The sequence below is a fragment of the Chelon labrosus genome (assembly GCF_963514085.1).
Source record: "Chelon labrosus genome assembly, chromosome: 10".
Lineage (NCBI taxonomy): Eukaryota > Metazoa > Chordata > Actinopteri > Mugiliformes > Mugilidae > Chelon > Chelon labrosus.
This window is the reverse complement of record NC_140360.1, coordinates 11941529-11967942: the sequence shown is the minus strand read 5'-3', so window position 1 is coordinate 11967942 and position 26414 is coordinate 11941529. Positions and strand designations below refer to the sequence as shown.

The window sequence follows — 26414 nt, the reverse complement described above, 5'->3', positions numbered from 1 at the left end:
GACTTAGCGTATCTTCCGCCGATCTCTCCTCACCGTTCCTCCTGCAGACTGCTGGCTCTCAGAGATGATCCTCGCTCAACATTTACTTAAGCAGGAACCCCGGGCGGTGAAGTTAAAAGGAGTCCAAACATTGGCTTATAAGGTGCGACTCATGGCAAGGTGCTTTATAAAGTAAGGCAGAAGGATAGCATGTTAACGAACAAATGAAGGAAGGGGATGGAAAAGATTTCTGCTTGGCAAACACACAGCAAATCCATTTGGTCTTAAATAATATCCCAGCGGACAAATTCCCTCAAGCACAAGCACGTAGGACTGCTCAAGTTCTGAAAGGTTATTATCCAGCCGTTTAGAGACCAAACTAATACTGCAACTGATATGTCCTATCGATCAATAAAAACATATTTTCCTGATATTTTATCCAGTGTGGTAAATGCATGCGTTTCGACATGTATTTTTCAGCAGAGGCAGCTGCAGACGTTCAGTCTGAGAGCAAATGTTGACGAATTTCCATGAGCTGATAATCAAAGATACACTTTGACTGCCACTTGTGTAAAAGGCGCATACAATAAATGTTTGGCTTCATTCGGCAGTGTCTGAAAAAAGACTGAACTGAAAGAGAAGTTCAGACACTAACCCCGGGCTCCACAAAAGCTGATGTTTAAACTTTAAAAAGGCCAGAGTGCTACATCCCATAAGTCAACACACAGGCTCTTGGGACACGGATCTGTTGTTGACATGGGGGCGACTCTCGAGCACATGACCTTTGATAGGCATCTGGAGCTTTTAAAATCTCTTACAGAGATGAACGGCAAAGCCCAGTCACACACGGCCGATCATAGCTGGTGCCAGAACGGTAAAAATAGACAATACTATGAGACTTTATTGCGCTAGTCTTCATCTAATCGCGGCTACTGTGATGTGTCGTTAGTAACATAAGCTATTCCTTATAAAGATAAACGCTGCAGAGTGAAGGGGTGCCTGTCTTTGCCATCCTGGGTTCCTGCCATCTGGAATCGAGGCTTTGTTTCTGTCACGACTTGGGCCAAACCAAAATTGGTCTCAGGCGACCGCTGAGGCCACGAAGTAATCTTTGTGAAACGCTGAAGCAAATTTCTGCACAGCTAAATCGGGCTGGACCCTGACCGCACATCTGTCAAGGGAAACAGATCCTGAATCAATGCTTACCTGAGTAAAATCAAGCGCGAGTAAAATCTCCCAGCCATCCCAGGATCACTGAGTAAAACAAGCTGTAACCACCGGCTTTAAACTGCCCACTCAATCTCTGTAACAAATCGTTCCTCGAACCAAAAGATTACAATGCTCATTTTTCCTTCTCTATAACAGTTCAACCTTTAATTTATTCTTGTCTGGCTGGATTTTCAGTTAGCATCATACTGCACCTTGTGGAGGATGATATTTTGGCATGATTTTATTATTTTTCTCATGCCAACGTATCTGTATTTACCTTCAGAACATCAGGACAGTCATGAAGAAAAGCTGAAAGAGTGAAACGGACGGCTCAAACGATAAAACCGGTCAGCGACAAGAAGCGAACAACTTCAAAACTGGACACAGATAGAAAAAGATTATTTGTTGCATTGCTATTTGAGAGCTTTGAACAAGGCCGTTCACTTAAACAAAGCAAGGAGGCGTTACTTTTTACTTATTACTTTCTAGTGGCTCAGTTCACTTGACTGACAAAGATCGTGTACCATCTCGGGTTTAGGTTTGCTCTAGGACAATTATCTTTCTGCACTCCTTCCCAAGAATTTTTGCCTCCAACAGCTACGCATGACTTCAGGTTTTGAAGGGTTATTTGTACTTTGCTTGACCTGTTTATTGTTTTTCCTTTTTTAATTTTATATACTGTTGAGTCTTTGTACTCGTTTTGTCCAACCAATGATTTATAGCTTTAAGATACTGAATCGCCCAAGAAAAACACACAAACGAACAGCAAAATCATACATTTGAAAGGACTCAAAGTAGATTTTACGTGAATGCTGTTCCGCTAGACAGGGAGGTTTAACTATATTAGATGCTGCTGATATAAATAATTGGTAATAATGTTCGCGCTGTGTGTGTATGCAGTTACCTTGCTATTATAAGGTAACATTGACTGGACCGGATTGTCACCGACCTGTCACGTTCAGGTGCTAAAACGTGGTCAGAATTTGCATTTGCAACTTCACCGTCACACACAGCGCGGGATTTCTGAGCGCTGCATTTTACACGCCGTTCTCCGCTTAGTATCTGTCCACCAGTGTTGACCAAAAGCAATTCTTTTTCTGTACAAACTGGAATTTCTCTTATACATATATATATATATATATATATATATTTTTTTTTTCTTTTTATACAGATTGTACAAGTTTTACAAACTCTGGAATTATTCGTGAACATTTCATTACAAGATCAACATCCTAACTTGCGCCCACCGCAGTTTTTTTTTGTAAAAGAGCTACTTTCAAGGTTGTGATCCCACTAGTTGCTGTTTGTCAGTGGTCTCGGCTGCTCGGTGGTCTGGGGTCAGTGCTTGGCTGGACTGAGAGAGCGGGAGGGAGAGAGTGGGCAGGACTGGACACGACACTCCCCTCCCAGCTGTGTCCTCACTAACCCTCCACTTCCTGCCCGCTAACACCCTCGCAGGCACAGCTGCAATTACAGCGGAGCGGCTGAAGGAACACAAAATCTACTTAATTAGCCTAACCAACCAACCAACCAGCCAACCAGCCACATTAACTCTTCTGTTGGCTCCTCTCTCTGATTTGTGAGCCTGGACCTTGAACTGTGTGAGCTAAACATCCAGGAATTCCCATTTCGGCTGCCATTGCATCTCCTTTAAAGCACAACACTGAGCCAAGGCCACCATTTAACTTTGACAGAGACCGATGTAACGCGAACGTGTCTGCTTGGCCTCAGCGACTACAACACGGTACCATGTTTGTCTCGTGCTTGAGCATTTTGGCAAGTTCCTCTTTAAATACGGAGCAAAATAATAAAACATGGGGACATCAAACTGTGTTAAATGAAATAGGGGCCAATAAAAGCACAAAAGAGTTTAGTTTCACTGTCCCTTTATATAAGCATTCCAGTTTTAACCGCTGTCCTTCCCTGTCCTAGCTCCTCAACCACACACACAACATTGGCTTTTACTACAAAGCACACAGATCAAAACTGGGGCAGGAACAGGTTATAGTTTAAACAGCAGCGAACACTCATCTTCCATGAGTTGTTCAGTCAAGGATGAGCTGATACTGAACTCAAGCATGTAACACATCCGTCTCCTGGGCCGACTCCAGGACATGTCATGTGGCGTGTTTACGAAGACTAATGCATAAGCGGCGTTTCGCGAGAATAAAAGCACAGGTGTAGAGTTTCAGCGCATTCTCAGAAAAATACAACATGAGCCGCTATCGTATATGTGTCTCCGTGAGACCTTTTATTTATGGTGTCGTCCTGATGGTCTCTGCTCAGCAGGCGAAAAACAAAGACTGGGAAATGTGATTCAGCCGTGTTGGATGGTAAAGAAAATGTAGAGCACGGAAGCTGTGACTCTTAAGTAAAAAACAGTCTTTCTGACATCTTTAAAGACAAGGATTTTATTTCATTTATTCGTCTAAGAAGAGAGTAATAAGAGAGAATAATAATAATACAAAAAACAAAAAGCTTTTCTGTGACTTTTCTGCATGCTTCCGTAAGAGGATCCTGCAAAGGCGAAAAGATAGACTGCAACTTCCTCTGGATTAACTCTGGGAGTGTGAAATTATAATCATGGGACCAGCCTCTTGTTATTGTGTCTGACATCACTCGGTAAAAATGTGAAAACGGCATGCTGTGAGGCACCAAGGCTCTGCCCTCTGAGCTTGCAGCTAACAAAGTGAGCTGCTCTTTCTATTTAATAAGCCGGTAAACGTTCTGGTAAAGAGGCTGAGCAGGTTAGAGGGGATCCATAATGTCTTTCACTGTAAAATGGGTTGAGTTCATCTCAGTGGCAGGAAGGTGTTGCTTATTTGTACACTGATAGTGAACACGTTATTAAATTTTCACTCCCGCCGGCCTGACATATGTTGTTGCTGTTTTAACGGCGTAATTGTAACTGGGATAGAGGGGATAACAAGACAGTTGGCTAGTGCGACGTTGACCTTTGACAGAGAGCCATTCACCTTCCTGTCACCAGCACTATAGACACTACACTCGGCAAGGTTTAGAGTAAAACGGCCCTTAAAAGCCTATGGGCGTGCATGCCTCGCGGATCAACATTTAACATCGCTAATGGATCCCTAATATATATCTCTTGGCCGTCAGCCTTACATCCCTGTATTTACTTTTGCTGAGTGCCAAGTTGTGAGTAAACCATGAACTGTTATTAGAAGCCTGCACTTCCTCATCCCTGACTCACAAAGCTATTATTAGCCTGCCAATTATTTCCCTTATCGTTTGGCTGTATTTTAAGAGCAATTCGCTTATCGCTAATCCTAATTTCTCCTACCCATGGTGATGGAAGTTATCCGGGTTTGCATCATTGCCCGTGGTTGTAATACAATAACTGGATGAGTCACAAGCTCTCTGTCTCTCTGAGGTGGGGCTGCAAGTTTAAAAAAAAAAAAAATAATTGGGGGGGGATGTATTATTTGAGCCACTGCATTGTTTGGGACCCAAAGTACCTGACGATAGGTTCTCACCATTTGATAGCAGCCAAGTGAGCCGCTCCGGTCCGTGCAGCTCACGCAGCCAGACACACACTCCACCTCAAATGCCCTATGCGTGTGTGTGACTGTGCATAACGTGGATATACTAGACGCCAGATTCACTCAATATAAGAAGAGCTGCGTATCACATTTCAGTAGTTGTTGCGTGCCGCATGTCCACGGCAACAAGTAGGAGTGGCGTGAATTAAATGGTGACGTAAAATGTGTGAGGAGATTTTAGTTGATGTTTCCAGATTCTACTTGAATGACTCATTTTTGTAAGGCATAGTATTACTGATGACATTAGTTTGGTTTCCGTCCTCAACGTATAATGTGATTTTTTGTTTTAGTACCAACACCCAGGCACCTATTGGCTCTACTATTTGAAAAAAAAAAACATCAAACAATAAGCTGCTGTGAAGTCTCACACAGTTGAAAAATGAAACTATATCTTTAGCTGATCAATGTTTTCTTTTTGTTTTTTATCTCTTTAGATCAGGGAGTGGAGGGTATTTCCCTATAGTTAATGCGAATGTCAGACAGCTCTTGTCATACTTTCCAGGAAAACATCATAAAGCACTCTGTAAAGGTTAAATTAGCCTCTGTAGCTGCTGTCAGGTTTTTTTTTTTTTTTTTCTAAAACGTCAATGTTCTGGCTTAAATGCATTATGCATGCCTCAGCCATGGTTGTGACATTTCATTGATTGGTATCTTTTTCACCAGGGCTAAGCCGAGGGATCAGTATGTTCCCACTAGTCCAACGTTAGTTGACCCCATAACAATCTGCCCAAGGAACAGGTTTTTCCTCCAGCGCGGGATCAGCACACACTAACCAAAGCACAGACTAGATACGCCTTTTAAGACTTTATTCACGATCTGACCTCTCTGTCCCCGGGACTGAGTTTAGTATTTGGTTATCCAAATTGATCCTGCTGCGCACAAAAGAACCATTTCTGTATCGCTCCTTGTCAATCCAAGTGTGATATCCTGATGCAAGCTGGCTGGTTATGAATTCCTAGAACTGAACAATGGTGGGGTAAGTCACATAATCCCCCTTAAGACATATAGGCATATGGATTCACAGCTGTTCATACTTAAGTTATGGAAATATATGTATGAAAGCAAAACTTCTCTGCATGGTCCTGGATGCCAATCATACAAAAGTTAGTTATTGTTTTATCCAGTGAGACATAACAAAAACACTTGGGACAGGTGGTCTCTCACAGGGAAGCACTCTGAGGCCAAACTGTATCTGAACAATGTGTGTGTGCGCTTTTGTTTGCGCGAGTGTGCGCTGGCTTATAGCCTACGTGTCTGACTTCCAGCCATAGTCTGAGTGCTCGGCGCCATGAGCTAAAATCACAACTCAGGTGACCGGACAAAAGTAGACCAGTGCAAGAGGGCGCTATACACTGAGGACTAAATTTGGAGCGCTGTGTGAATCTCTAAAATCACACTTCTCAGGCAGCATGATGCAGGGATGATAAAAGTCGGGTTCACTCAATTACAACCACAAAAGAGGGAAGATATAGCCCCAGTGGCCTAATGGATAAGGCACTGGCCTCCTAAGCCAGGGATTGTGGGTTCGAGTCCCATCTGGGGTGAGTTTTTATCTTTTAGGAGGGCTGTGGACCTGGTATTTGTGTGGATGTAGCACCCACCTAGACCAGACCAGGTACCCCCACCCCATAGCAATGACACTCCTTGATGGCAGCAGCCATTCCCAGCAGGATGCAGCCTGACACAGACACACACACAGAAACGCTTTAGGAACAACTCAGAAGACATGAAAAACAGCACAAGTTGTTGACCTGGCCTCCAAATTCACTAGATCCCAAACTGATCAAGCATCTGTGGGATGATCCACAGAGGCCCCTCCCCTCAACCCATAGGACCCAAAGGCCCCCCACTAACAACATCCTGTTCCCAGACACCACAGGACACCCTCAGAAGGCCCATGTCCATTCTCTGATGAGGCACAACTGTTTTGGAGGCACAAGGGAGACCTACACAATATTAGGCAGGTGGTCATAATGTTATGTCTGATTTGGCGTATACACACACGCATGTCCAACAAACCCGTTGTTTGTTTTTAGATCTGATATTCAGTGAGCAGAAATGACAAATAAAGATAACCAAATCGGACACGGTGAAAACAGACTTTCCGAATCAAAAGGCTGCTGGTCATCAGCTGACTTGGGAATAAAACAACTCCACAACAACTGTCAGCTGTCACGGCAGCCTGTTTAGATGCAGTTACTGGGATGAGGCATGGAAAATAAGCAGTGAAGATGAGGAAATAACAGCGACGCTTCTGAAGCTAAGTTGTCACATTAGACGGATTTCAGCCGATCAAATATCAACGCAACTTGAGTAGCACAAGCTCGGGATGTGTCAAAGAAAACATTAATTATGGGGAATAAAAGCAAAGGCAAATTAAGCTGCCTGACGACAATATTAAGCATTAACTGTTATTTAAGATTTTTCAGTATTAACGCCACAGCATTTGTTCCTCTCACTCAACTAATTTTAGAAGTCTGTGACGAAATCTGATGTTTTTAGAAAAGCCACCATGTCCCCCAAGTTTTAAAACTGTAAGCAAACACGTCAGTGAATAGTGATAAAACCTGAACTGATGAAATCTCTAGTCAGTGTCTTTCTGGGCCAACACAAACAAAAGTGAAAATTATGAAACTTTTTTTCAGAGATAATGTTGCACAAAAAAAGATTTTCTCTTTTCAGGCATCACCTGCATGAATGACTGAGGCCCTTCTGAGCCCCTGCAGAATAGTGGGTACACTTCAAGTGAACAGCGGCAGTGTAACTTGTTGAGAGCAGTCGCACCTTCATCTCCCTGTAGTTGTCTGAGGGGGCCCTTCAGAGCAGATCGGTGAAACAGGGAGATCTATGGAAGCAATCCCCATGAGCAGGGTGAGCTCAGTCTCAGGCGGTTGTGAAATAAAAGGCCACTCCATCTGAGAGGGATTTTGTGAGAATGGAATTATGACTCAGAGAAAAAGAAAAAAAAAACTGGGAGAAGAGACTGGCAGCTCTTTTACAGCAGGGTGAGTCAGCCCAGCATTATTTCATGCTCTCCATCCGTAGTTGCCCCCTTGTCACCCACAGACCCCCGCCTCTCCCGCTTCATCGTGGAGGTCCCTCACAAAGAGAGCTTTTGTACTTTGCTGTCATCGGTTCCACATCTTCTCAGCTCTGATCCCGCATGAATATCTCCGTGGGGGGAAAATACAAGTAAAGGAAAAAGGCTGGGATACACAGAGGGCCTGGAAGATGATGAGGTCCCAGAAGAAGAGTGGCGCAGGGGGCCACGGGGTTTGTCCTGGCGTACATGTGCAATACAGATGGTGTGACAGACTGAGTGGAGTCCTTCAGTATTCACACAACAGACTGATACCTGGTGAGAGTGAGAAGTGACTAAATGACACTCTATGTGGTTATTTTGGTGAGGCTGAAATCAAAGAAATCCAGCTGAAATTCATCTTATATTGAGACATGAGCATTGTGTAGTTAACAGCATTGATCAACCCCAAGAAAAAGATGTTCTTTTTATAATCCTAAAGCCTAAAATCCTTGTGTTTTTCTAAATTGATGTACTCAGAGCCTAGTTCGTAGCCTATGCAGATAACCTATGTCGTTGAGTCGAGTGTCGACATTGTTTCTCATGTAGGAGCTGAAACTAAAAGACAACACAGAAACACAGAAAAGAGAAGAGCCGTCTGAGTAGATAATGTGTTGGAGGCAGAAGGAGGGAATGCTTTCTCCTCTTTTCAGGTCACTAAGAGACGTGGAAGGCTGCTGTGGTGTAGTTACATTTCTGGGGAGGTGCACGCCAAAACGTGCCGCAGGTTATAGCGTAGGGTACGGAGCTAGACCGTACCCGCAGCCAAGATCCAACTCGGGAGCATAAATCTGACTTTACCGGCTGCCCAAAGAGAAAGAGAGAAAGAGAGAGAGAGAGAGTCACCCTGTAGCAGGACAGTGTGAAGTTCATGTCCTATCATCGATTGCTCAGACAACTGGAATGAACTGTGTTGAGGGTCCAGGCCCTCGGGCAGGGCAGCAGTCCATCATCAGAAGACCAACGCAACCAGCCAGGGCTTCAGCTCACAGAGGCAACACACCAATGTGCCTGTAGTCACCCTGTCTGGACGAGGGTATGGGCACTTAACACACAAGCTCACTGGACCAGTGGAGTTATGTCAATATTGCCTTATACATAGTGGCTCCACATTAATCTGGTTGCCTAATAGCCATGGTTGCTAGAGAAAACCAATAACATATCAGAGGATTCAGTCCACAGGATTTTGGAGTTATTGAATTAACTATTTCAATGCACAGCTCTGTACGGGAGGGCGGCCTAAGGCATCGGCACAAAGGCAGGAATATAGCGAGGCACATACATAAGGCAGAAGTAATACACTGAACATGGAATGTGTTCTCATAAAGCAGAGGTATGACAATAACAATGGTCCTGATATAAATATAAAATAAGCTAGTACACATAATATTAGGACGAAAGTAGTTAGAAACCTAGATTTTCACAGGGTTAGGTGGAGAAATACAGTGAATTAGCCACATTTTCTCTTCTCTCTTGTGCATTTATGTCACTACAAATTCAACAGATTGGTGTTTTGGACTGGAAAATTTTGTTAAGTCCACTCTGCTACAGTGTACATCTAATTGCCCACATTAGGAGAAAATCAATGAGTAACTGCCAGCACATAAAAGAAAAAGAATACACAAAAGTAATGAGGAAATATTTTCCAATGTACGTCTTCCAATATGAAGAAGTAATCATCGTGCTTTCCATAAAATTCATTGCACAATCTGTGTATCCCACCCAGCCCTGTTTCATTTCACTACAATAGTCTCCTTGTTTTAGGGAACAGTGGCCTGAATGGCACCATGCTACATTATCATGATATTCATCCACAATGCAGCTAAACGGGCTCATTCAACCCAGATGACCTTCTGCAAACCCCAAAAGAGTTGCCGATGGCTGCCCTACAGCGCAAAACATAGGCTCATTAAAAATCTCATTTGAAAGGCTGCCGAGATCTACAGCACCATCTACTTTTAGTACGGCACCTTTGACATGGAAAAGTGGCTGAGGAGCCTGTACAATGTTTGTCCTATATTGATGGGAAGAGAAAGTAGGGCGTTTCCACTGGTGAATACAGTAACAACATTGTGCTCAGTTCTATGGTGACAATAGTGGGTCCTAACTAGCACGAGTCTGACATATTTTGTTCTCATAAATTAAATATTTCACTTATGGCTGAATATTTACAAGCAGCTAGGATCCAAAACTGGGAGATGAGTCTGCGACCAGACAGACAAAAGTGATATTTTGTCCGTCTTGAAGGGGAATTACTGTTTTTTTACAACCTGGATCTTATTTCTGGCATAAAATACGATCGTTTACTCACCCATATAACTTTTGTGTAATTTGTATTCCTTCGAGAGATAATTAGATCAGTGTATATCCATGTAGTGGGAGTGACTGGGGCACCGAAACGCAGCCTCTAAATAACGCATTATCTGCCGCGTAACTCGTTCATTTTACCAATATTTTGTTATTGCACGCTAGTACTATTCCCTGTTGAGTCCGGAGTTAACCATTATCATCATCCGGGGTCTGTAGATTGACCTACAGACCCCGGATGATGTCTTCTGAACTGGATGATGTCGTCTCTGAGCGCCATGCGCACCCGCGACTGTCGGCTTGTTTACCTGTAATTTGCTACTGCTATGGTTCATCCAGACTCAACAGGGAATAGCACTCACGTACGATAACAAAATACTGGTGAAATGAACGAGTTTCGCAGCAGACAATGCGTTATTTAGAGGCTGCGTTTCGGGGCCCAAGTCACTCCCACTATACGGATATACACTGATCTAATTATCTCTCGAAGGAATACAAATTACACAAAAGTTATATGGGTGATTAAACGATTTTATGCCAGAAATAAGGTCCAGGTTGTAAAAAACAGTAGTTCCCCTTTAAAACAATAATCACCCGGTCGTTTATGCAAATGTGAAAGAATTCCTTCAGCAATCAAAGTTACCGTCTCTTTGGTCTGAAACTTTCAAGGGGAATTTTGAATTGCAAACACCACAAACAGTTCAGGATGCTAAAACTTCATGCTAGCTTTGGATTAACTCTGGGATGCATTTTAAAGATGCAACCGGCATGGACAGGATGAACAATTACTGTAACTTTCACTGTACATATTGAGATTTCCCTTTAAAATGTGTAGAATCGTGTGCTAAAGACAATACAAACCATTTACATTGAGGCGACTGTCCCTTTAATATTTATGCACGTACGAGATGCACCATATGGCCAATTTTGCAAACTGATGAGCCGAAATACGTCATGGCAACACTGGATTTTATGCATAAATGCAATGAAGTACCTCAGTGCCATAGTTGTTCAATGTACAAAAACTATGTAATGTATAATTTGACCAATTAATGGACAGATTATTGATTTTATTGTCCTACATCACTTGTTCTTGCTACCACTTACCTGTTTGAAAATGAACTTGTCCTCTTGATTGATCAGCCAGGCAGTGACTATGTGTATGGTGGACAGCACAACTCCACTTAGCACAGCAGCTCTCATCCTGACCGGCAGCAGAGTGTAGATGATGTAGATGAAGAAGACCGTCCACCAGATGCCCTCTGAGGCACTGCGCGGGTGCACCCTCCACACCCCAAATACTTGCACTACAATCAGCACCCCGATCACCAGGTAGCTCACAATCCACATGTAGTCTTGGTGGAAGCCGTTGCGGTTGCACACCACCATCATGATCAGGAAGAGAACCATGGCCACGGACAGCACTGAGATGTAGATCACATGCGGAGTCGTGTGGATGCAGTGGAAGGTAAGCATGACCCCACACACCACCACCAGCACCCCCATGAGCATGGTCAGAGAGCTCTGGTTGAGCCTGAAGAAGTAGCGCTGGTACAGACGCTCCAGCTTGGTGGATTGAAATTTCTTGGATTGGAAAACCCACATGAGACGCATCCAGCAGTCTGCAGCGGTCATCGTCTTGCAGCCGCTCTCTGCTAACTCCCCGAGTTCTTCATCTTTCCTGCCCTTCAGCTCACCATCTTCAAAGCCAAGGTCCACAGCCTTTAGACCCAGATCTCCACCACCGACCATCCTTTTGCCATAGTGGTCCTCCTGCCAGCCGCAACGCAGGCCAAAGCTGCCCCCACTGGTACTTGCCCCGCAGTGGTAATGCTGAGGGGCCGCATTAGAGGTCTCTAAGTCCTCTGGGTCCCTCAGGCAGCTCATGTAACGTGGGTTGCATAGTGACGAGCTGTCCTTCCTCTTTTTGCCATTGCGCTCTCCCCACGCTGTCTTTCGCTCGTCCACTCTGCCTACGAACAGGCCTCTGGCCCACGACATCCTGAGCAAAAACATAAACAAAACACATAAATGGAAAACCCTCACATGAACCAATGCATCCTGCAAAATGCGAGCATCCTCTCACCTGTGTGGGCTTGACTGTGTGTAGCAACACTGAGCTCCTCGGCCAGGCTACTAGTTTATCCCAGCGAGTACACACCATGAGCTCAGACTGGCCAGAGGCATCAGAGGTGTGTCTGTGGTTGAGCCGCCCTTCTTTTGTAGAAACAGTCAATGTGTCAACCCTATACACCACCCAGCGTGTTTACAGACCACCTGTTTTCCTGGAAAACAAACACAAACAAAAACATGTTATGCTGTTGGGCAAATGTCAACTTGAGAAATATTGCCTGATGCTCGGGATTACGGTGGATAAATAAACATCCAGAAAAACATGCATTGGTCATTACATCTGTGTCTGGTGTGTGCATGTATTTGTATACGATTCTCTGACAGAGGGCTTGACAATGAATAGCTGAGACAGGAAATAATATCGAGTAAATGGCTCGTCCGTCCCACTTTTCCGCCACCTCCCCGCCAAGCGGGCACAGCATTTCCATGGAAATGATTTTCTGCTTTACTTGGCAAATCAGCAGATTGTCACGGCAAAATCTGCCTCAGTAACCGCCTCACATGGCAGGTGCCTCCAGTCAGGCCTGTCATCAAACCATCACAGTGACTGCAGGCCCATTTCTACAAAATTCTCCAACCAATCCGTGGCTTTTTGAACAATTTACCCACCGGGAGCTTTTTGAAGGAGACAAACAACTCTTCTTGGTGGATAGCACTCTCCCACACTCTATCACTGCAATCTGTCCCTAACATCTTGAGTGGGCAGGGATGGGTGTGCTCTATTTGACAACAAAGGCCTAGTGAGTGGGCACCATCAGAGATCAAGAGCTCTCCAGTTCAGATTAAATTGTCCATGCTTCCCCCATTAGCTTTGATGACTCACTGTGGCTGGCTTCTGGCAGCACATGTCAAGGGCACTGCTAACCTCTAAACTTAATAAGCAAATCTCTGCCAGGCTGACAGGGCTGAGACTAATGGTGGGAAGAGCACACATGAACTGCACACTCGGACATGTTTATAATCAACAGCAGCTTGTAATATGAGTTGCTCAACCGCCAGACACACACACACACACTAAAAAACATCTAACTGGAAGAGTGGCTTCAGAGACACAGGCTGCACAGACTGTACTTGGAAAATCACATCTTCATATCCTCCAGCCAATCGCAACGGCGACATAATAGCACAGTGATGAGCGTGTTGTTTAGTGTCGTGGAGCGTTTATTTACCACATCTGGAATGCAAATAAGCGACCGGTTCACCTTCTTTTCTGTGCCTCACCTTTGTTACGTTTACGACAGGTCAGGCAGCGACTTGCGGCTCTTATGTAATACAATCTGAACATGCATCTGCCGTGGACCACGACTTGAATGTGCTGCCACAAATGGGTCGATTTGAGTCCTTCGCCCTGCATGCGCTGCGAATTAAGGAGACGGCGACGCGTTTTCACTTACATTTCTGCAGTGATATTATTGTCCCTGTGCGTGACACTGACCGGCAGCCCTGCTGTCACCACTGCTAACATGAGCCTGATGTTGAGAAAAAAAAAAAAAAAAAAAACATGTTTGGCAATTACACGTGTAGGCCCGGGCTGTCCGGTTGCGGGCACTCGGCCGAAGCGCATTACATAACAGGACGCTCCAAGAGGCTCTGCGCGTTCAAATGTTGCCTCTTTAACCACAATTCACATGGAGACGGTGTGGGACCGGGTAGCATGAAGTCAGCCTGGAGTCTGTGCTCTGTGCTGCAGAAGAAAGTGCAGCTCGACACACATCACCGCCTCCACCAACTTAACTGGAGTAAAGCATTCCGGGGCGCAACTTCAAGCTCGCCAGTGGGTCCATGCAGCGATGTGCAGTCCATCTAAACAGGACTAATGTATAGTGATCATGGTCTACACTGGCTGTACGCCGGGCCTGCCTCCCGCAACACAAACGTCATTGTGTTTAGACTCCAAACAGGTCAGTGGACGAGAGGGTGTCGGTGAACCGCTGTGGGTCAACATGCAAAGTGTCTAGCAGCTGATCGGCCTCTTCATGTGTGTGTCTTTAAATAAAATATATCTATATCTGAACGCCTGTAGGCTGTGTGTAGTGTGCACGGTCCTGCAGAACAGTTCAGACTGCTTCAGCGCCGCCGCAATCATCACAGCAAAAACACTGTGGTACAAGTCAGCTGCTGTTTGCTGCTTTTATTCTTTTCTTTCTAATCCCCCGACTGCGTTTCAATTCAGCCGACCTGAAACAAATGAACAGTTGCCCAACACAGCAGCGCGAACGCCGGAGAGAGGCAGTGTGTACTTACCATTTGGATATCCAATAGGAGTTACTGTAACACTGCAGTGGAGCTCCAGTTCAGCCCGGTCTTCAGTCTTCACGCAGCCGCCGAGACTCGCTTCAGATGCGGATCTGTCCGCCTGGGAATGGATTTGAGAAGCTGGGGGGAAAACTGCGGATTGGCAGGACAACCTTCGCTCTTGCCCGCCAGAGCTACAGTACTACATTCCCAACGTCTTTCTCACTCCCTCTCCTCTCTCTCTCTCTCTCTTTCTCTCTCTCTCTCTAAAACACACAGAAACACACAGACTCATAGAAGCTGCATTCCCATTCGTGGACACTGGAGTCCCCCTAGAGGAGGCATGGGTCTCTCTGTCTACCTGCGTGTCTCATTTACACTTTTGCTGCCCTGTCGCCCATTTATTATTTTTTCTCACTTTTCACAGCAGCCCGCAGAGTCACCTCTGATTGTGACACAACATGCAGACCAGAAGCAGGCAAGTGGCAGAAAACAATCTGAAACTCTCAGGCATCTCCCTCAGACATGGCCAGAGCTCCACCAAGTGGCGAGGATTTACACAAATTTACTCCTGACTGTCACACACTGGGAAAGTGCTCCACATTGTTCTTCAACGCGTGTTTACATTCAGCCGGTCACTTCGGCACTGGAACAATGGAAGAAAACAGAATCAGGTTTAGAGTCTACATCGCCAGCCAGTCTGCACAAAAATCACATGATGGCGTTTAATCTGTGAACCAGTAGGACAACTTTGGTGTTGACTCAGAAGAATCTATCTGTTGACTTTTCGGGCTTTAAAACAACTACACGCCCAAACAGACCCCACCAGGAACATTAAACACTAGGCTACAGTGAGTTATTGCACAATATACTGTAAAACACAGCTTAGTAGCATAAAGTACTTGAACGCTCTAATGTGGCAGGCCTTCAGTACAGAGCTGTTTGACTAACACCAGGCACTATAGTGGTTATACAAATGAAATGAGGTCAGCTGTATTGATCATGCAGCGTTGTCCGTTCTGGTGTTACAAAAGCAGAAGAACTGACAGTGACATTTTAAAACTAATTCTTTAATTTAAAATATTTCAACTGATTTCACTGATTAAGAGAAAAATCATTCTCAAATACAAAAATTTTACTTGTGCTAATGAAACTGGGTGGTGGGTGACATTAGCTCAGGTTAAAATGCAGTTAGAGTATATTATTGAGTTACAGTTTAAGTTAGGTTTTACATGGTTTTCTCCACACGCAGAAGATAATTTATAGTGTAAATACACCAATCAGCCACAACATTGAAGGTGAAGTAAATAACATTGACCATCTTGTGACAATATAATGTTCCGCTGGGAAACTTTTGGACCTGACATTCATGTGGATGTTACTTTTACCACCCTCCTAGACCAGACCAGGCACCCCCACCCCATAGCAATGACACTCCTAGAAGGCACCAGCCATCCCCAGCAGGATGCAGCCTGACACAGACACACACACAAAAACAGTTTAGGAACAACTCAAAAAAAGAAAAAAACATGAAGAACAGCACAAGGTGTTGACCTGGCCTCCAAATTCGCTAGATCCCAAACTGATTAAGTATCTGTTGGATGACCCACAGACGCCCCTCCCCTCAACCCATAGGGCCCAAAAGCCCGCACTAACGACCATCTGTTGTCAGACACCACAGGACACCCTCAGAAGGCCCATGTCCATTCTCTGATGAGTCACAACTGTTTTGGAGGCACAAGGGAGACCTACACCATATTAGGAAGGTGGTCACAATGTTATGCCTCATCGGTGTATGTGCAATAATGTTTGTGTTTTTAGTTATAGTGACTGTGTTTTAGATTTCCCAGACCTCCAGACCAACTTCCTCATCTATTTGTGTTTGGAGAGTGGTGGCCGATGTGAATGCTAATCCATATCTATAGGTGTCTGAGCAGTCTCTTTGTCTATTATTTGGTTGGTTTGAACTTTTATTTACTTTTTGTTCTCCTGTTATAAAACTCTTTCTCCCATACACAGGCTACAAACATTACTGATTCACTGGCTGCACTTTTGATTTGATTAAATCTAATAAATTGACTTTATTCTGAGGATTCATGTGACAGTCATGAGACATTCATTGGAGACGTTTTGCCATTTGCCACAGATATTTTTCAAACCACGTGTTCGGGAGGTTTTGTTGCTACTTTCCTGCCACATTTCTTGAGAGTGGGAGTCATTTTTGTATTCAGTATTTTTGTGTAGAAACTTGTATTCATGGTGCCACTTATAAATATTGTCAGCCTTACACCTTTTGCACTGCATACCGCCCAATATCAGGATGATAACCCCTCTTCATGTGTTCCAGTCAGCACCGTGTAGTCACTGTGGTAGTCCTGGTCCGGTCCATGCCAAACACTGTGGGCCCTGTCGGACCCAAGCTAATTTATTTCGGTGTCATCAGACTCCGTGAAGTACTGCCAGATTTCACCTGGCCCCTCTCCATGTTCTTTTTACATGATTTTCTTAACAATTGTCTTCTTGTTGGACACCATCCATGTAAGGTGGACTCATGTAATGTCTTTCCCGCACTCTGAGAATTCACTTAAACACCACTTTCTACAAATTATCTGTTTGTCAGTGCTAGCTTGCATTCATACCTTTCATCTGTTATATGTCCCAGCAGCTGTTGCAGCTGTGTCTGTGTTTAGTTTCTTACTCGGGGTATTTTAGACTCATCTCCATGAAGTCTCTCAGTACTAGTTTGGGGTTTGCATTTTCAGCGTAATCTACAAATTTATACAAATGGTGTGTCTTGTGGTGTTGCCTGGGGCCCAGACACTGTTAGATTATAATATTGCCATATATGTCAAGTTGTCCAGCAGTGGGCGCCATTGGTCCTCAACTGCCCCATAGATGCACCCCTTCTCTTTGAGAGAGGCATAGAAACAATGTTCTCTGTAGTCAAATAGCACGACTTTGGGGGAAACACAAGATATAAAAAGAATCTGCAGGCGAGAGAGAGTTTGTTACTGGCTGTGAATAACCAAGATGGTGGGGTCACTGCTTCGATTCCCACTGAGGTGCCTTCAGCAAGCACCTGAAAACCCCTCAAACTGCTCCCTAGGTGCCTCTCATGGCAGCCCACTGCTCTAAGTGTGCTCTCTTAGATGGGTTAAATGCAAAGAACTAATTGCTTATATGTGTTTATAGTATGGGCGGTGAATAAGCTGATAAGATTTTTAGGCTTTTTGCACAGAAATATATGCACTGAGTGTCTTCAGTTCACACACAGTACATCTGCAACCAAAGAGTCTGTTTTACTTCATGTAACTTAACCTCTGATGTTTGACCTTCACTGTGCAGAATGATGTACAGAGGTTTAAACTGTATTCATCTGTTTATGGAGGAAGTATGCACCTAAAAAATTAAGAGATTAAGACTGAGTCAAGCATGATTTTCAGTCAAATATACAATTTCTACAAATAGGCTGCAGTGTTGAATCCCTTCAGTCTTAGTCTAATAGACAGAGAATTGATTATTCAGTTCATTTGGACCAATTTATAGTGGTAAAACTTCTGAAACCAGTAATGTCTGCATGTTTATACTCTTTTCCTGAGATTTTCTGAGGGTAAAAACTTTAGCAGACAAAAATTATTTCATACTTCAGTCTTAAAACATGTCTTCAGATCTTTAAATTTGAACTTACCCATGGACTTTGACATTTTACTTGTCACTAATTGCCACCTTTAATGTATAAAACTGCTGAGGTTTGTTTCACTTTGTTCACACAAAGCTGCAGTGTTAAATCAAACCTCCATAGACGCGTCAGTCTGCTCTGCGGGCCCCATCTGTGGCCTTGTCTTTCTCCTGTCTTTTTGACATTGGCAGTGTATATAAGTTACCTGACTGGAGGGGTCGATTGGCCCTGTGTAAATGGAAGGCGTTTGCAGGATGTGAGGGGGGGACCGAAGTGCTGGATCAGTGAAAACCGAGAAGACCTGTAAATAGTCCTCTGGTGCTGGATCAGCTGGAGGACACTAAATGTCCAAAATCAGACAAAGCTTTGTGAATGTACAGTAAAATAAATATATAAATAAAACAATAGAGACTTGATGTATCACTGTAATGAAATTTCATCCAGATATTGGTCTAGAATAACTGCTAATTTCATGCTGAGCAACAAATCCTGCCGAACCCTGAGCTTGAAGGGCCACATTTGCTTAGTTAACATTTTTTTTAAATAACTGAGAAGAAAACTGAGTCACACACTGGAAGAAGAAAAAAAAAAAAAACTCCCCATATTAGAGGATGATGACACCAAACTCGCGAATGACCGGACTCAAATATAGAAATCCGACGAGAAGCTGCAGAAATCCCGAGGGAATGGGTTGTGCGAAAAGTGCAGGTCTTGCATAATTTATTACGAAAGCTGTAATCTATCCATCCGTGTGTCCGGGCGTATGTGGCTTTGTGTACAGTCATTGATCATGCAGAAATCCAGAAACAAGAGATTTTGCGGCGAGGATGCCGCCTGGAGCCTCATCACATCCACATGAGGCGTTGAGCAGCGGCCGAGGCGTTTTGTCGCCGCGGCTCGTGGAGAGATGTTTGGACGAGGCTCGGTGCTCTGCCCTGCAGCTGATGCCGTCCATTGTTACAAACTGTGGCTTTTTTTTTTTTTTTTTATAACCCAAAGTTGGGCTGTGCACGCTGACCGAGAGCCCTGTTAACTGCGGATGTCCCTGACCAATTCGAGCGTCTTTCTGCTTAAAGAGGTGGGCTATTTTCAGTTTTATTACCAGTCAGATATGAGTACGCGCCGAAGGTAGAGGCAGGTCCTTGGTGAGAGGCTGGTAATTAAATTAAACAGGCGTACCTCACTGGGAATCTTTCACTTCTGAGAGGAAGAGCCTGCATCGTTACTGTCAGCCTGCCAGCAGAGATTAGGGATGGATGAGCTGGGCTTTTAAATGTGCATGATTTATTTATTTATTTGTTCCATTTTAGCCAAAATAATAAGAACTGGTCAGCCGGAGCAACAGATGGAGTGTGGGTCTGTTTAGGCTTCCACTTCATCCTTTATTAGGTAATGAGTGAATAATTGCGTTTGTTCTCCAGGATATAAAAAATAGAGATTACACTTTTTGTCACATTTCATGCATCCACTAAGAGTCTGATATAACAGCTCTGAATCTGAGCAACTTTCAGATTCAATCCACTGACTAGCAATTCATAGATTTACTTGATGGGAACTTTATGGATACTAGACAAGAATCAGGTGATGTGAGGTTGCCAGAACTTCCATTTATTTCATTTTGCTGTGACATCAAGAAATCTCTGCACATTTCAAATAAAAACACAGTCTCAAATGCATCCACCTCCTCTGTCAGAGTGACAACTTTTAAAAGCAATAAGGTAACGGCCGTCAGATGCATATCAAGAGGGAAGCATTCAAAGGAAGTTTCCCCGTTGATGAAACTGCTGTGTGTGATACTGAAACATGTTTGCAGGGTCTAACAACACTCAGGAGTTCTGCTCTTGTGTTTTTGCAAGTTTAATAATTCACTCTAAATAACTGAGTACGCTCTTAGCTGATGAATAGAGAACAGAGACTTGCTGTTATTATTATGGAGAAGAAATGTCTGATGAAATGACAATGCAATAATTCACCAAAACCTTTCATCTTCATTTTTTAGGATGTTCTTGCTCGGTAAAGCCTGACCCACTTTGAAATTGGAATGTCACTCTTTAGATTATTCTTTCCTGCCTGTTTGATTTCTGAGGATAAACTGATAGACAGAGAGGACAGAATCTTTTTCTAATGAGCGCTCATGACGAAGCTTTGAAATCTGTGGCTTGCTAGTGAGATAATCCGTCATCCTGGACACCATCAGGGCGTCCATCTGCGCCTCCGTGAGCGTGTTTCCCACCCAGAGGGTCTGGACTGTGTTAAAGGTGACTGAAAAGTCAAGACACATGCTTTTGACTGTGCTGCCGGCCACCGGCTGGGAAAAGGTCCATTATTTGCTTCAGTGTGTGTCCCGTAGGCAAACTGCAGGACGTCCAGTCGGTCTGTCTGCTCCAGGTTCGTGCTGAACAGCTAAAAGTGTCTGCGGCACCTCGATGAGGCAGGTTTGACGCTTGAAATAAAACGTCTCCTCTAGGAAAATGAAATGCAAATCCCTTGGGCAACGAGTGCCATGATATTATTGAGTACACACGAATTATTGATGCAGATACGCGGTGCACGGATTGAATATGTGACCCTGATGAATTAGATTTGTTCCAATGACTTTTATTATGTTTGAAGAAAGAGCAGGTTGATGACTAAAATGCTGTAATCAAGCAAAATCCCGGAAATCTGGTGCTTTTTATCATTATGCACATTCATCTATTTCCATTTCAGTGGAATGTGTGCACATTCATTTTGAAGATTTATAAATTTCCCTTTCACATTTAGATTTAAATGAGTAAAGTATTAAAAGCTCAGAGCTCATTTGGAGCTTGCAGCGTATGCATGTTTGCATGCACACCCGTAAGAAATGACATTAACACTGTTCCCTTCTTAGTTTAGCAATGTGTGACATTTTCAAAACTATATAATGATTGTGTGTCTGGATAGTGATGACATGTATATATTTGAGGTTTGTTAGTGATCATATTTACTCGGGCAGCTTGAACAAACTTCCTGGTTGAATTAACTGCTCAGCAAACAAGCTCACAAGAGATTATGTAAGGTTCATGTGTGTGTGTGTGTGGCTTATCACTACATAAAGTACACTGTCTGTGTGAGGCGCTGCTTGGTGACACTCGCGCTCACTTCAATGGCATCCCGGTCTGTTTACCTCCTCCCTCCTCTTGGCGTGTACACTTCAAACGGGGATCAGGTCTGTGTTGGAACACATTCTGTACCTGCATGTCTGAACCCATCAAGTACTGTACGAACCTCATGAAAGGATTTGGCAGCAGCCAGGTGTCATCTCCCTCCACTAAAAAATCAAAACGCAGCATCCCCGCTGCCTTAAAATAGCCCCTCATCCATAATGCACCAGCAGCAGCAGCTCTGCCCACAGAGGCGCTTCATATGGGACAGACTGACAGACAGCTGCACTCAATGCTTGGGTGCAACTCCTAAAGCTGCTCTCTCGCCCCTTTTCTGCCTTTCTCCTGCTCAATGCAAAGCACATTGGAGTTTAACTTTCCAACCTTCATCCATTCATATTTTATTCACATCTTCTGCTCATGCAGAATTCGAATGGATGCCTCCTCCGTCTCTTTCTCCCTTCATCTATTTTTTTTTTCCCTCCTCTGCCTCACTGTTTCCTGCAACCTATCCAATGAATTATGAATCTCATCCTTTGCTGGAGATTTTCACATCACCCACAGCCGTAGGTTTATTGCGTCCGACTGCTTGGTTTTAGGTGCGTGTTGTTCATTTCACACGGTATCTTGTACAAGACGCTCCGAGCTCCAATTAACAATTAAAGCAGATACGTCAGTCCTATCTGGAGATGTTTGGTTGGTTCGGATGGCAACAAGGAGAATAACTCCCACATCTTCGCACAACCAAAACGCATGCCGAGCAGCTGTCAGGGTACAGCCAGCCATGACATCTAGAGAACACACTCTGTGAACAAAGGCCCTCACTGGGGACGCTTCTGCATGTCGAACACAGCTCCCATACCTCCCTCGCCACCACCAGACTTTCTCCCGTCTCTAAACTTTTGGCTTTTGACATGTTGAAATCCGCAGTGGCTGAAGAGAAGTGTGATAGGACTGTAGAAACGCTTGAATTTCCCCTCTGAGATTTAGTCTTTGTGTTTGTGAGTTGCACTGCATGGTTGCATGTGGACACTCCTGTCGATTTAGATGTGAACCTTTAGTCCCAGGCTATTTTACATGGTTGGAGCGAGCACAGGCCGTTTCAGCGTAACCCAAGCGAACCCATGCAAAAACCTGACTGAGTGGAGCCTGTTGGGATCCCCTGCTGGGATGTAATTTCCGTATGTCCATATACCTTTAGTAAAAAGAACAAAGCAAGTGACTAAAACTAAAGCGTGATGCTTTCTAATGAATCCTTGCTTTTTTTTTTGCCTCCTTCGATCTCAAAGTGTCTTGTGATCTCACACATACTGAGCCACGTCGTCATCCATCACATGGTCATCTTTTGAATGAACTTAACGTGCGCTTGCGATCCAGTGTCCTATTGGACGGGCGAGAGGAGAGAGGGGTGGGAAGGATGATATGCGGAGCGGAGAGAGCCTCACTGACGTAGCAAAGGGTTGTGTACTGAGAGAGGTGGAGAATAGGAGAGGAGGGGTGGGGATGGGGGGGGGAGTGCTAAGAAAGAGAGAGGGATAGACTGCTTACAAGCATGCTACAGTACACTTCAGTGTTACCCAAGAGAGAGAGCACACCATGACTGCCTAGCAGAGAGAGCAAGCAAGAGAAACGGGGAGTGTGCTCTCCTACTTCCATCTGAGTAAGTACGCTGGTGTCTCTTCTACATCTATTCTCTGTGCTGCAAATTGCAATGATAGCTGCAGTAAAAAGGTCTTTACCTGATCAGATGGCGTCAAAAGATTCAAATATTTCAATTGTCTTCTTTGCATTTTTACAGAAAGTTTCAGGAATTGGGTTGCTGTCTGCAGCTGAGAGAACGGCAGCGTTTCTATCTGTGTTGGAGCGCTCTGAATAAATTTGATGCATATCCAAAATTCTTCACCCTCAGCACTGACATTTCTGTGGAAAGTCTGAGTTGCACCAAAGCAGAAAATGGCATTTAGTGCAGTTGTGTGACTGAGGAGCAGTGGTGGGAAGCTGCGGGCATACTCGCAGGCGTTCATGCTTTTTTCCGTCGGTGGGGGGAAGGAGTGCATTTGGGACCGCTAGGCTTCCTGTGTGGGGTCAATTAAATACTGCATGAGACAGAGCACTAAAAGCCTGTCCCGTGAGGAGCGAAGTGCTTTGTGTGTTTCTCTCCGTGTGTGTGTGTTTGTGCATGCATGCATGTGTTTGTGTGTTGGCGCATCAGTGTGCAATGATCTTGATTAAATTTGATGAACCAGCAATGTTGAGAGGGCCAAAGATTCCAGTAGCAGCTTCTTTGAGTTCCTGTTCAGAAACGGTGCCTTTTGCGTTATTAACGTACTAAAAGGCAGGAATATGTGCTCACCCATATGTGCATGTGATTTGACAGGTCTAATCTAGGACATCTCCTTTATCTATTCTAGTGTCTTTAACATTTCCATTTTTCTTTAGTGTGACATCTGTAATCTTTACTAACATGCAGGAAAAAGGTTCAAGGCGTAAACTCAAACGAAAACTCAGCGTTTCAATGTAAAGCTGTGAATATGTAGGCCACCATTACATATTGATAAGTCTGACATTCCCTCAGTTAGTCAAGAGGCACCAATTAGGCCCAGCTCAAACCTGGAGCCTAAATCAGGTCATCTTCTAACAAACGCATCTGATTTAACGAAGGATGCGGCACGGCGCAATTCTCTGCTGCACTGTAGGTACACAGCTTTATGTGGGTTATCTCCAGCCTCTCTGCGCTTTGAAGCAGTTTGGTGAAGTCAGGTTGAGGGGATCCCTGAGGGGATGAAAGCAACCCTAAGTATGCACAGTGAAACCGGCAAGGCCAAGTTGACAGCAAGGAGGAAAGACAGAGAATTCCTGGCCGGGCTTCCTGCGTCCTGCACCTTTTGCTCCACTATATACCATTGTCATTATTGCATTAACTTCCCAGCAGCTGACAAACACTCTTAAACCCGTCATAAATACTGTAGTTATTGAAAGAACTTGATGTCTTTGGTGTTAATATGACAACGAGGTGCTTATTTATAGGCTTCAGGTTCTGTCAAGGGCTCATTACAGACATGGAGAAAGTATCCTGAGGTAACATTAGAGCGGGAGGAGGGTGGAGCTGCTAAGGACAGTATGGATTATCAATCTGGGTGGCTCTTGTATTGATCCACTCTGCCCTACTCTGGTTGCACTTCTGGCTCTGAATGATCCACCTCTGCCCGTAATGCTGCCTCAGCTCCTTCCGCACACAGATGCTTTAGGTGCCTCTTCACGAGCTAAAAAGCTGCAGACGGACACGGGCAGTTGACTGCAAAGGTCTGGCGCTTAAAATCTCCAGATTTGTTGGCGGGATCTGTTTTCTCTGAAGCGTTCTCTCACAGGCCACTCGTTCCCAGTGGGGTGTAGAGCCTTTCAGTTGCTTGCCGAGTATGGTTCCCCTGGACGGCTCTGCAGCGCTCAGCAGAAAGAAAAGAATAAAAATAAAGGGCTGAGCATCCAACCTTAAAACTTTATTTGCTCAGACCAAAACGCACGATATACACCCATGTTTAGTTGGTATGTTGACAACCTAATGCATTTTTTATTCGGATTCAGCTTGAGCGCAGAGAGCTTAAAAAAATAGCCATATCTGGATGAGAGTTGGCTCACACCACCCAGATTTTAATGGTATTCAGCTGTTTTGTTTTTTTTATTTCTCTCGTCTGTTTTTAGTATGAAGTATGAAGTATGAAGGCCTGTAAGAAAGTACAGCTGAGTTATTGCGCACATAAAAAAGGAAATGTTTACCTTTGTTGCAGAGGCAGTCTACAGTACATGCTGTCGGCTGATTAGAGACACGTCTCGGTGTCTGTCTGTTTTTGTTTCCCTTATCCACAGGCTCTTAGTTCACATTCAGATGGGCTATCTGGCATCAGTGATTGTAGCTGAGCCAGTCTCAAATCTGCTTTGCTCTTTCTTGAGGGAATTCATCAAAACTCAGTGAACTTTGACAATCCTCCGCAATCTTCTCCCCACTGCCAAACCCAGGCTGTGATGGAGAGGAGAGGAGAGGAGAGGAGAGGAGAGGAGAGGAGAGCTAAATTTAGAGCATCTTATCTTGGAAATATTACAAAAAAGCTAAAAGATTCCTCTGTTAAACTCTTGTTCTGTTGTTCCAGCGGTCTGACTGCTTTGCCCTCATTTGTTTTCCTCTGACTTCCTCTTGTCTTAATTATTTTTGCTTTCACTTCAGTAGAAATGAAAGAGCTTGAAGTATTTTTAATGGAAAAGCCAGAAAATTACATTCGTCTAAAAATATTCTTTTAAGCTCTTTGTTTCTTTCTCTCTACTGTTTTTACTCCTTCCATCTTGGCCTCCCTCTGTCACTGATTGGCCGCTCCACGCACAGCACCAATGATGAGAATAGTCACCATATTTTGTATCTGTAGCTGAGGCATCCGGCAGTTGCTGCAGTAACTACAGTAATGTTTGTTGTTTGTGTTTGCTTGCCGCCCTACTGGCTTCCCCTTTAATATGAAAAAGCCACACGGAAACATAGCCCTGAGACATTTTTTGCTAAAAGCCTTGGTAGAGTGCACTTAATTCTTAAGCAGGAAAGGTTGAATGAGGGTGAGAGGGCGTGCACGCTGGCAGCATAATGGAGCCCAAAGTAGGGTCCTCAGAGCCTGGGGCGACCTGAGGAGCAGGCATGCAGCCCTGGCTTGCCAGGAACAATGAGGCTGTCTCCTACAATAGAGACCTCTCTGCTGGCTTATTAAGACATCTGATGGACTCTACATGGCTGCTTGCTGACTCACCGCTGCATTTCTGTTCTGTAGGCTCATGCATCACCTTCCTGTCAGGAGGATGGTGCAGGGCAGGCAGGCAGACGGGCGGGCACAGCCCTGCCCTCCTCTTCTCATCTCCTCTCCCCCTTTTTACATCCCTTCATTCATGGCCACCTCTCTTTAATCCATCACTTTACACCTTCTGCGTTTCAGGCTTTAGCTTCTGCCATTCAGCCCCTGTTAAGGAAACGGAGACACTAGTTTGGCAGAGGAATAACAAGTACTATTTCCAAGCCTTGCCTTGAACATTGCCTTGCTCAGTCATTGTTATTATCACTTAGCACGGCTCCTCTT

General features: G+C 44.4%; 1 protein-coding gene across 3 annotated transcripts in view; it reads right to left on the bottom strand.

Annotated features, from left to right (window-relative positions):
- Window positions 1-14742, bottom strand: part of LOC311494832 (adenylate cyclase type 6-like) — a 30393-nt gene extending 15651 nt beyond the window's left edge. Inside the window, exons 1-3 of one of the 3 annotated variants that reach the window (XM_084554074.1) lie at window positions 14512-14742; window positions 12221-12419; window positions 11242-12136 (exon numbers count right to left, since the gene is read on the bottom strand). In XM_084554074.1, coding sequence (XP_084410200.1) covers window positions 11242-12135 — 894 coding nt within the window. In that variant the 5' untranslated portion in view covers window position 12136; window positions 12221-12419; window positions 14512-14742. Of the gene's footprint in view, window positions 1-11241; window positions 12854-14511 lie in introns of those variants that run through there. The other 2 variants (XM_084554072.1, XM_084554073.1) reach the window with 2 other exon arrangements.
- Between the last annotated feature and the right edge of the window lie 11672 nt (window positions 14743-26414).